This window comes from Crinia signifera, chromosome 1 (assembly GCF_055691185.1).
Source record: "Crinia signifera chromosome 1, ASM5569118v1, whole genome shotgun sequence".
In the NCBI taxonomy this organism is placed as follows: Eukaryota; Metazoa; Chordata; class Amphibia; order Anura; family Myobatrachidae; genus Crinia; species Crinia signifera.
Window position 1 is genome coordinate 75,005,774 of NC_139217.1, and position 12,326 is coordinate 75,018,099.

The 12,326-nt window shown below is 44.9% G+C and overlaps 1 protein-coding gene across 4 annotated transcripts in view; it reads right to left on the reverse strand.

Annotated features, from left to right (window-relative positions):
- PDS5A (PDS5 cohesin associated factor A) overlaps positions 1–12,326 on the reverse strand; it is a 78,662-nt gene that overhangs the window by 18,890 nt on the left and 47,446 nt on the right. For all 4 annotated transcript variants that reach the window (XM_083164088.1, XM_083164016.1, XM_083164159.1 and 1 more), the window contains exons 16-22: positions 11,582–11,721; positions 11,143–11,258; positions 10,562–10,667; positions 9,771–9,931; positions 2,318–2,441; positions 929–1,087; positions 761–829 (exon numbers count right to left, since the gene is read on the reverse strand). In XM_083164088.1, coding sequence (XP_083020214.1) covers positions 761–829; positions 929–1,087; positions 2,318–2,441; positions 9,771–9,931; positions 10,562–10,667; positions 11,143–11,258; positions 11,582–11,721 — 875 coding nt within the window. The remainder of the gene's footprint in view (positions 1–760; positions 830–928; positions 1,088–2,317; positions 2,442–9,770; positions 9,932–10,561; positions 10,668–11,142; positions 11,259–11,581; positions 11,722–12,326) is intronic.

Here is a 12,326-nt window from a genome sequence, read left to right on the forward strand (position 1 = left end):
CTAATTAGTGTAATGTGCGCACTCACCATGCTGCAGTATTATATTCTCCCTATAGGCAGACCATAGATGGTGAAGAACATGACGGTTTAAAAATAAAATGTAAACAATCATGAAAAACCTTGTCAGATCTCTTCAATTTTCTGCTTTGTTTACCCTATGCAGTTACAATGAAAGGCACAGGAAATGCCCCTGCTGCAATTAAGATTACACATTTTTAAGAATATTCGCCACTAAAAATGGGAATCAAATGTTGAATTCTGATGACTAAGGGGGGTATTCAATCTGAGGGTCACGTCAGTCGAGCTTGCTCGACCGCCGTGACCCAGTCCCGGTTCTCGGTCAGCTCGACCGAGAACACGCAGGCGGGATTCAATGTCACGCCTGCCGGGGAGCGAAAAGGGGTCGTGGCCGCAAGTTGCGGCCGGGAAGAGGCGAGCTGTAGCCGGCAGCTCGTCACTTCCCGGCAGAACGAGCCCGACTGCTAGTGATGTCGGGCTCGTTCTGCCGAGATACCCTGCTCAATGCTGTCGGGGAAGACAGCATTGAATAGGGCCCGGCGGGCATCTCCCCGATGGGAGGTGCTCGCCGGAGATTGAATATCCCCCTTAATCTGCAATGGCGAGTATCCAATGCTTCCTTAACATCACAAATATTCTTTCCGATGTCCGACCACGAATTAAAGGACTACACATTCTTGTGCACACTATTGTTTACACTACAGAGCCACAGGAAGGACAGCAAGGAATACACTCATCCATACTTTTGCAAGAACTTCCGGAGAAACTTCATCATCTGAGGACCAGAGTTTGCCATTCTTCTCACCATTGGTCTACACATGGGAGAAAGTAAAAGAAAGACCACAGTACATAAAATAGGCATTTTTAATTGTGAAAACGCTCAACCAAAAAATGCTTATGAGGAGTCTCACCCTGTCATTCATTAGTAAGTCTTTCACAATGAAATTTGCCACAACTGACTTCATCGGAGATGCAAACTGATCCGGTGCTAACATGGAAATGTGACCCAGTGACACAAGAGGTGTGACTAACTGCTCCGGTACATCTGCATTAAGACTTCGGCTGAGCGGCTGAAAGAAGAACAGAAACAGAAATATTTCTTAATTGAACAATTAATTTACAGGACAAGTTCATATCACATGCCAACAATAACATTTTTGCATAAACCAAGCTGCAGGACTCAGTGTCTGAATTCGAAGATAGATAAGGACCACTTGGCCCATTTAGGCTGCCCCTTTTTCTTGTCCTTTAGGGAACCTCAACCCTTTTTAATCCTTCGTTCTGTCAGGATATTCCTATCCAAAGCATGCTTAAACGGCTCTGTCTTCGCCTCTCTGGCTATTCCACTTATCATAACCTTTTTGTGAAGTGATTTGTTCTTAAATTTCACAAAAAGGGTAGTGGATAAGTGGAATAGCCTCAGTCATGGGCTTCCCCCAGTGCTTAAAGCCTGGGAAGTAGGAACGCATATACAGAATAAGGTGAATTGTGGAGGTATTCCTTGGTAACACACCAGACATCTACACATACCATGCAGCAACTTTTGCTGCGCCAATATGCAACAGAATAGCAGCATATCAATTCACAAATGAATAAAGCTACTGAATATGTGGTGCAAAAGAATTAACAGGATAAAAGTGATTATATTAAAACAAAATCTAACTGCAAAACGTAATGGGCAAGCAATCTGCAAATGGAGTGTTCTATTTACAGTTAACCACATTAAGGGGGGTATGCAATCCCGTCGCTATTTCCGCCAAGGGAAATATTGTTGGCTGCCTATTCAATGCTGTCTTTCCCCACAGCACTGATGAGGCATCCCGGCAGAACAAGCCCGACTTTAAAAGCTGTCGGGCCCGTTCTGCTGAGAACTGCTGTGGATTGTCGAGCTCACGGGCAGATCTCGAGGATCCATGGCTGTTTCTCACGGCCACGTCCCCTTTTTGCTGATCAGCAAGTGGGACATTGAATCCCACCTGCCGATTTGCTGTTGAGCAAAACCCAAACGGGCCAGGATCACAGCTATCGTGACGGACCAACGGTTGTGATCTGGGTTTGCATACCCCCCTAAATCTGATCCTCCATATAAGAATATGCCCACAGGATCGGTCGATCCCACATAAGGAGAATCCGTGCGGCATGGTACATGTAATAGGAACATTTGTAAATAACATATATCCTACTTCTGAATAATCTAAATGGTTTACTTACACAAACAGAAAAAAAACAAAAAAAAAACGTGTTTATCTAAAAACATTTTCTTTTTCTTACAATGTACAACAACCAACAACAATGTTCACCTCAAAGATCTGAGCAAGTTGTACTTCTTTATTAGAGAATATAGCATGGATACAGTGAACAGCCTGCTTTGCTTGATGTGGCGTACCCCTCTTAGCCTTCTGGTGCAAAACTGGAATAAGGGCCCTATAAAAAAAATTAAAAATAAATGTAAATATATATATATATATATATATATATATATATATATATATATACACACACAGATTTGTAGAGCAAGTATTATACCCACTCTCCTGCATCATCTTGTTATTTACCCTTTGTTGCAAATTTGTTAAGGGGGTGGGGGGGACAACAAGCAACCATAGTTTAAGTTTAAAGACATGTGCTTTGCTGCTAGAACACTAGAGCATTCTTAAACTATAGCACTTTTTAGCACATGATGCTGCGGTTTAAACTTTTGCATATTAACTGAAATTTGAGATCATTGTTTGCTCAGCCAGTTTCACAGTGCTAGCTCCTATGTCATGAAAAACACATACAAATCCAATAACGGGACTGCATTAAAAAAAATATATATTCTCAACCAGAAATATTCATTTGTATCACTGTTGCAAAATACAAGCCATATCTTTAAGCACTATGGATGACAGTGCTTAGACAAAGCATACGTTACATGACTGCAGACTTCTCTTCTATTAGTACATTTCAGAGAATTTCCTTTAGACTTTATAAGCATACATGCTTTCTATTATCCATGTGTCCTATATCTGGAGAGTTTCTAATGGTGTCTCCTGGGTACAAATCAATCCTAGAGAGATACTGCCTCCTTGTTTAGATAACAGATCTCTGTATAGGATTATGAAAGAAGGGGCATAGCCAATGCAGAGCGAGTGAAGCCTGAGTTATGGGCACTTGCACGGACAGAAGGCATTGGTTCTCCGACCTGGAAATCAGTGCAGGAAAGGACTAAGGAAGGAAGGGGTGGCCACCCACATTGCCTGCATGTTTTAGGTCACTGACTGCAGTGCAGACAGTCCAGTAAAGTGCAGAGTGGTGTTTGGGGACAACAGGAGGTTTGGAGCCTTGTCAGGTAACTGCATTCAGTGACATGGAACATGCAGAAAGTGTGGTGGCCACCCCTTCCCTCTCCTCAGTCATTTTCTGCTACCCAAGGAGGCCCACTAGAATACAATGAGGAGCTGCTTCCATCTTTCTGGCAAGTATTGATGTGCCTGTGCATGTTTACATTTGCAAATTGAGTGTGTACTGGGGGGGGGCACTGTGACATGAGCCTGCTCCGTGTGTCATGACTCCATTCTATGCCCCTGTAGGGAAGATGGTAAGCCAAGAGATAAATATACAAATCTAGCTCACTAGTTTAGCATGCTTATCAAAATATGCGGGAAAGCTCAAACACATACCCAAGCATTAAAAATACACCTAGTAATTTTGGGAATGAAACTGTTCAAGATACTTACACACTATAAGATTATTTTGCCAATCTGACTGGTTGGAATGAAAAAAGGGATTTTTGTAAGAACTTACCGTTCGAATCCCTTTCTCTGATATGGTCCTGGTGACACAGCTCAACACTGGGATGTAGGAGGGTCCGAAGGAGCCAGGCACCTATCCTAAAGCTTTAGAGGGTAGGCTCCTCCCCTACTGCATATCCCTGGACTCTTCAGTTCAATCTTTCAAAGCCACTGGAATACATTAACTCAGTACAAACGCCTGCACATATTATATGCACATTTTATAACAGAAACTGTTAACTTTAACCATTTTAACATGAACATCATGAAACTTCTGGCATACTTACTGAGCGTAAGGGAGGGATCGCTGTGTCACCAGGACCATATCAGAGAAAGGGATTCGAACGGTAAGTTCTTACAAAAATCCCTTTTTCTCTTTCAATGGTCCTGGTGACACAGCTCAACACTGGGACGTTCCAGAGCCGGTCCTTTGGGAGGGTACGCTCAGGTCTGCAGCTCTCAGCACTGCTCGCCCGAATGATGCGTCCTCCGACGCGAACTCATGGAATCTATAGAATTTGGCAAATGTGTGAACAGATGACCAAGTGGCAGCTCTGCAAACCTGCTCAGCTGTGGCCCCATGTCGAACCGCCCAAGAGGTGGCAACTGACCTGGTAGTATGCGCATTAATTCTGGCCGGCACAGGCCTACCCACTTTGGTGTATGCAAAAGCTATCACAGATCGCAACCACCTAGCAATAGTCTGCTTAGAAGCAGGCCAACCAATTTTGTGTACGTCATACAGTACCAATAATGTGTCAGTCTTTCTGACACTCTTCACTCTGTCCACATATATATGCGTAAAGCACGCACAACATCCAAAGTTTTCAACTTGTCCCTTTTCTTAGAACCCTCTGGGGGTTGAAACACAGGTAGAACTATCTCCTGATTTAAATGGAAGGCAGAGACTACCTTCGGTAAAAACTGAGGTACTGTTCTCAGAACAGCCCTGTCATCATGAAAAATTAAGAAAGGAGATTTGCATGACAAGGCTCCCAACTCTGACACTCTTTTAGCTGATGCTACTGCTAACAAAAACACTAGTTTCCACGTGAGAAACTTAAAGTCAGCCGACCTTAAAGGTTCAAAAGGTGCCTTCTGAAGGCAATCCAAAACCAGTGACAGATCCCAAGGCGCTACTGGTTGCTTGTAAGGGGGTTTAAGTCTGGATACCCCTTGTAAAAAAGTTTGAATCTCCGGCAAAATGGCTACTCTTTTTTGGAAATAGATGGATAAGGCCGAAATCTGCACCTTCAATGATTGAAGGCTTAGGCCCGATGAAAACCCATCTTGTAAGAATTCCAACATTCTTGCTAACTTGAAGTGAGATGTGTGAACCTTTCTCCTCTCACACCATCTAATGTAAGTCTTCCAGACTCTATAATAATTCGCCGAGGAAACAGCTTTCCTGGCTTTTATCATAGTCTGCACTACTGCGTCAGAAAGCCCTTTCCTTTTCAAAATGGCGGCTTCAATAGCCATGCCGTCAAAATCAATCGATCGGAATCCAGGTGACTGAATGGGCCTTGTCTTAGTAGATCTGGTCTCGGAGGTAGACGCCATGAGTCCACAGACAACCTCTGAAGCCTCGAGTACCAGGACCTCCTTGGCCAATCTGGGGCCACAAGAATCACCGGAACCTTCTGGTCCTGTATCCTTTTCAAAAGTCTCGCTAACATTGGAACCGGAGGGAATGCATAAAGAAGATCTCCCTGCCACTGAGTAGTCATGGCATCCACTGCCTCTGCAAGCGGATCTCTCGTTCTGGCATAAAACCTGGGCACCTGATGGTTGAACCTGGATGCCATCAGGTCCACATCCGGAGTTCCCCACATCACAGTGATCTGGTGAAACACCTGAGGGTGTAAGCTCCATTCTCCTTCCTTGAGCTCCTCCCTGCTCAGGAAGTCTGCTTCTATATTCTCCACTCCTGGAATGAATATAGCTGAAACCGCAGGAACATTCTGTTCCGCCCATAGGAAGATTCTGGACACCTCCCACATGGCCAATCTGCTGCGTGTACCTCCCTGGTGATTCAGATACGCCACAGCTGTGGCATTGTCGGTCTGAATCCTCAAAGGGAGGTTCCGTAACCTGTCTCCCGCCAAGGAAATCACTTTCCAGACAGCCCTCAGCTCCAAGATGTTGATTGGTAATGTTGATTCCTCTGCCGTCCACAGGCCCTGCAGCCTGAGATCCAGGACTACTGCCCCCCAGCCCCTGAGACTGGCGTCGGTAGTTACTACCAACCAGTCCCAGGTCTGTAATGACCGACCCCACTGAAGGGAATCTACTTCTGTCCACCATTTCAAGGAGTCTCGAGTGTCCGAAGACAGCACTATCCTCTCCACCTTCATGGTCAGAGTGTTTCCTGACCAAGCTGACAAAATGTTCCATTGGAACACCCGAGAGTGGAACCTGGCAAATTGAAGCGTCTCGAATGACGCCACCATTTTCCCCAGGAGCTTGAGGCACCTACATACTGACAAGCTCGGAGCTCTGAGAATCTCCTGCACTAGAGTGACCAGATCCCTGGCCTTTACCTCTGGGAGAAAAACCCGATGGAGATGGGTATCCAGTATGACTCCCAAGAATTGAAGCCTCTGTGATGGTACCAACTGAGATTTTTGTAAATTTAAAATCCAGCCGTGAGCCTGCAAAAAACTGATGGCCTCTGCCAAGTGACTCTGAAGCATGGCTGCTGACCCTGCTTTGAACAGGAGATCGTCCAAATAGGGTATTACTGTGATTCCTCTGAGCCTCAGCACCGCCGCCATCACTGACATTATCTTTGTGAATACCCTTGGCGCGGTCGCTAGCCCAAAGGGTAACGCCCGGAATTGTAAATGTAGGTTTCCTATAGCAAACCTCAACAGGGTCTGATGTTCCGGGTGGATGGGAACGTGCAGATATGCGTCCTAGACATCCATGGACGCCAAAAATTCTCCCTGGTCCAGACTCAGGAGTACTGACCTTAAAGACTCCATTTTGAAATGGTCTACCCATAGATGGACATTTAAGGATTTCAAGTTTAGTATTGGTCTGAAAGACCCGTCTGGTTTGGGCACCAGGAACAGCGTGGAGTAAAAGCCTTTCTTCCACTCTGCCCTGGGAACCGGAATAACCACCCCTTTTTCCAAAAGGGAATGAGCCGCTCTCATAAGAGCTGTGCGAAGGAGCGCCTGTTTCGGCACGGGTGTGGGTATGAACCTCTTCGGAGGCAACCCTCTGAAAGGGATTTTGTAACCCTGGGTAATAATCTCTAAGACCCAGGAATCCTGGTCTAGAGAAGCCCATGCGTCCCTGAAATGTGTGAGACGCCCCCCCACTTTTATCACTGTCGGGCCTATCCCCTGACAGTCATGCGGAGGGTTTGTCCTCTCCTTTGGAGGCAGGCTTCTTGTGGAAGGAGCCAAACTTGGACTTGAGTTTTGCCCCTAGAGGCCTGAAACTTTCCCCTGAAGGACTGTCCTCGAAAGGACGCACCACCTCTAGGGGAGGGCCGAAAGGACGGCCTAAAAGCAGAAAATCTGGACGTCTGCTTTGCTGAGGAGGCCGGCAGAAATGTACTTTTGCCGCCCGTGGCCTGTTTTATAATCTCCTCTAATTCAGTACCAAAGAGTACCTTTCCTTTGAAGGCTAATGTTTCCAGAGCCTTCTTGGACTCATTGTCTGCTTCCCAGGCTTTAAGCCAAAGCACTCTCCTGGCATTAATGGAGACTGTGGACACTCTGGTCGCCATTTTAATAGCTTCCTCCTCTGCTTCCACTGCATATTCTGCAGCAGCCTTAATCTTTTCTGCAAGCAGCAACGCACCAGGATCAGCCTGCAGCATGGTGCATAAATCACCAGCCCACTCTATCATGGCCTTAGAGACCCAGGCTGAAGCAATAAGGGGCCGTAAGGTAAACCCCACCCCTTCAAAGATAGCCTTGAGGTTACCCTCCAGCTTTTTATCCACAGAATCTTTGAAAGCTGCACCGCCCTGTACTGGTAACACAGTAGCCTTGGACAAACGTGCCACTGAAGCGTCCACAACTGGGACCTTTTCCCAGAGCTCCGCATGAGACTCTGGCATGGGGTACAGACTAAGGAATCGCTTAGGCATCTGTAGCCTCTTATCAGGAGTTTTCCAAGCCCCTTCTAACAATTCCTGTAACCCCTCATCTGAAGGAAAAGTAACAGCCTCCTTCCGCTGTCGCTTAAAAACACCTTTCACAGGAGTCTTATCCTCCACAGACAGCTTTAAAGCCTGTTTCACAGCTACAATGAGATCCTCTATACCAGCAGCAGAGGTCTCTTCCAAATCATCACCCTGATCCCAGGGGATGTCAGTATATTCTCCCTCCTCCTCATCTACCACAGTAGGCATAGCATAAGACCTTCTAGGGGTCCCTGCAACATCATCCATTCTGTCCAGCATTTCACTGAACCTGTTAATCCCTTTAGCAGTATCCTGCATCACCTGAATCAGCGCAGGATCTGCCTGGGTAAGAGGTAAGGAGCCAGACGACTGCTGAGATGATGGCATAGGTCTCTGTGATTCTACCAGCCCATCACTCTGCCTGTCCAGAAGCTGCACCAAAGCGTTTACTGACCTGCCTAGGGCCCTGGCCCACGCAGGTTCCATCTGCTCTGCCCTATGGGGTTCACTGCCCATGGGTCTCACATCAGCGCAAGTAATACATAAGCCCCCCTTGGCCATCTGCTCAGGGACAAACTTTTGTGTGCAAACATTGCACGCGCTCAGTGCACTAAGGGCTCCCTCCCCCAAAACCACAGCCTGATGCTCAGACATGATGCAAGTGATAAATGTATATCTATCAGTATACACAGTGCAAACAATGTACAAGCGTTTATACAGAGGCAATGCACCCAGTCACTTAGCTGTCTGTTGGTTTCAACTGCGGGGAAGCGATGCCCAGGAAATCCAAGTCACTCTGCCAGGATCAGTAAGCCAGCTCAGCTCCACTGCAAGCGTTCTGAAAGGTGCCAAAGTCAGAGTGAAGGAAGAGACCACAAGTCCCTGCTGCTGCGGGGTCCGTGACCTCTTGGCGCCAACCACCCCCAGCCAGCCGCTCCTTAGGTAGGATTTCCTAGTTCCAGTGTCTCCCCCTCGACTGGGGATCACTTGGAACATGCCTGTCACAACGCTGCTGTCCTCTCGTATAGGAGCTCAGCGTGTAAGCTCTGCATAAAATGGCCGCCGCCATCACGGAGCGCCTGTCCCCCATGATCCCCACCTAAATGTGGAGCCGGTTTCAGGATACTCCGGAGCCCAGGCAGCCTCTTAGAAGAGGCTGTAAGCGCTGCACAGGGAGACCAGACAGCGTCTCCCCTGTGCACAGTGAGCTGACAGGACGCGCTTCTGTCAGCTCCTGCTGCGCTAGCAGTGTGAGGATTCACTATGAGAATCCTCACACTGTGCCTACCTAGCTAGGGTAAAAGTTAATAAAACAATAAAAATTCCCTAACTACTCTAATTCTTCGGCTGCTCCTGCAGCCCTTTAGAATAGCACCCACTCCAGTGGGCACCTAACACGAACTGGAGAGTCCAGGGATCAAGTAGGGGAGGAGCCTACCCTCTAAAGCTTTAGGATAGGTGCCTGGCTCCTTCGGACCCTCCTACATCCCAGTGTTGAGCTGTGTCACCAGGACCATTGAAAGAGAAATCTGGTCATTTCGTAAAAAAAAATTTCAATAAAGATAAATATAAAAAAAAAAAAAAAGAAAATCTGGTCATTTCTGAGAGTAAATGACAATTGAGCCTTTGCTACCAAACGTGGATAAAAGACAAAAATGGTAAGACAAGTTGGTTAACACAGTTTATGCAAATGACTGTTTATTTTCCAGCTTTTAGGAGCAAATGGTTGATTGTAATTTTTCATTCCAACCACCCAGATTGGAAAGAATCTTATAGTGCGTATCCAGCTTAACAATACTATAGCATCAAATAATGCAATGGTGACTTGGTGCTTACGATCGGATTTGTTGCAAATCTGTTTCAATCTTGTGCCCCGTGTTGCGAAAGATCTGGATAGCTGCCTCTGCCACCTTGTCATCTTCCATACGAAGGCACTGAAGGAAAGATTCATATGTCTCTGCAGAGTGGAATGCAGTTGGATGCGTAAAGGACAGCACCTAAATATATAAAAAAAAATTATAGCAGCTGAATGTCTTGCAGTCATGCTATATGTATAATGACATACTTTTGCAAACACAATGTTACCCCTTTTAGGGAGAAAATAACTAATTTAACACTAATAGGTATATTCAATGCCGGGGGCAAGCAGTGCTGCCTACTCGCCCTGTCAGTATTCAACTGACCCCCCCCCCCTCTGCATAAGCTGATTCCCCCTCGCCCCGATTTTGGAGTGAGGGGGAAACTGCGTATGCGGCCGCTGAAACAACGAGACTCATGGCTAAATTAGCCATGAGCCTCGCTGTTTGGGGGGAATCCTCGCCATCCTGTGAAGTATTCCCCCGAAACGTAGAAAAGGGTGAGCGGACAGTGAGGGGGTTAAACAGCGAGGATTGCTTGTTTTCTACGATCCCTGCCATTTAACCCCCTTGCCAGCCGCATTGAATACGGGCCACAGAAAACGTATAGAGAATATGACAAGTTTTCAGAAACTGCTTCTATTCACATAGGCCCCTGCTCTCCCACACGTAGTCCTTAAGTGCTGGTAGACGCTGGGTGGTCAAAACAAAAATTTGTCTATGACTTATTTTTATCACTTAAACAATTCATTACAGTACATTACTGTTTACCTTTAGAAGTTCCAGTCCTGCTCTTATAGCAGAATCAGGACTCACACCTTCTTCTTCATCGTCTATGGTACCCTCAATAGACTTATTCATCAATTTTACTAACGCACTGTAAAATAAAAAGTATTCCGCAAATCAGGTCAATGTGCTATGACTTATTAACAAGAAAGACTTCTAATGAAATACTAAAGTAAATTCAATTTACTTTCTACTTTATATACCCCCACATAAACATAGCAGGTGCACCTGCAGCCATGTTGCCCAGGGTCTAGATGATTCTCTTATACAGAAGCATGAATCAATGGTCCTCCTGTAAGCCCCTCAACCACTCCTGTTTTTAGAAGGTGTGGAGAGAGCACCCTGGGAAAAATGGTTGCAAATAGCCACACCGCACAGGCAGCTACTGTAGCCAATAGAGGACTGTAATACAAATAATAGTAAATACATTCATCAAATCTCCCATATAAGTAATGAATTGTCAAAGTTAAATAATTAAGTCTACAAATGAACACAAGCGTACGTAGGTGTGTGTTACTATATTCCCTGCCTTTCAGTGTTCCTTATACATCCATTGTATTACACACCTGATTGCCTCTGAATCTATATGCACAGGGGCAATTCTTTCCAGCAAGAATTTCACCATTTCCAAAAATGGATTTGTAGGCTGTTTGGGGTTAGCAAGTTTCCGGGCGATTTCTCTCTAAAAAACAAAAATAGATGAAACTACTTCTGCACAAGAAGTGGCAAAGCTAAACATTGTATAAAATAATCCTAAATGAAAGATACACATTTATCTTTTTTTTCTTTGTTTTAAGAAGCAGCAATCATAGCAGCCTCAGTACATGAACAACTTGTTACTGTTACTGTTTTCTTCTTCAAAACTGGAGAACTAAAACAGGCCTCCCACACATTTTAATACAGTTCCATTTATATACATTTTGTATACAGAAACTTCTGGAAAATTCATAGAATGAACATTTTACTTAGAATGACAAACACACAAACAGCATACTAGTCTCTTACCACACAGACATCGGCCTGTTTGCATGAACATGTTGGACTTATGAGCAGTTCCAGTTGAGAACGAAGCTTCTCATCATCCCCTAAAACCTGATTGAACTTCTTGACAAAATCTTGTGCTTTCCCAGGATCAGGTAAATTTTCTGCGAAAAGAAAAAAGTATGGAATAAGAATACAATGCAGAATCAACTTTATGCCGTTCCATTTAAAAACAAAAACAAACAAACAACATTCAACAGGGTCCAAGAACTTTTGGAGACCTTTGCTTATATATAAGGGCGCATATTTATAAGTGCTATTGCTCTGTTTTACCACCAGAGGGCTTACTGCTGAGGTAAATATACTACTATTTAATAACCATTAAACAGATGTACTGGTGAACGGTAATATAACCAAGATGTACACTTCCAAATCACTGTGGTGCCAAAAATTCATGGGAACCATTATAATAATGCCTGAAAATGCTGTTCACCTTCATATATGTTGCATCCTCATTAATAGTGACCACTACAACACACATCATACAAAACATATATATTGTATTATTGGGTGGGTGTATATGGTATTGTCCCAGCTTATGCACATTTTATTATGTGAATGTTTCACACTTTTTTTGTACCTGTAATCCAGCAAGTGGGTTACAAGTCCCACCTATGGGTAAATGAGTCAAATAGAAGACTGCTGACCTTTGTGTTATGGGAGAGCAAAGATGGTTTTATATCCATCTAATGTAACTTATAAATCTCAA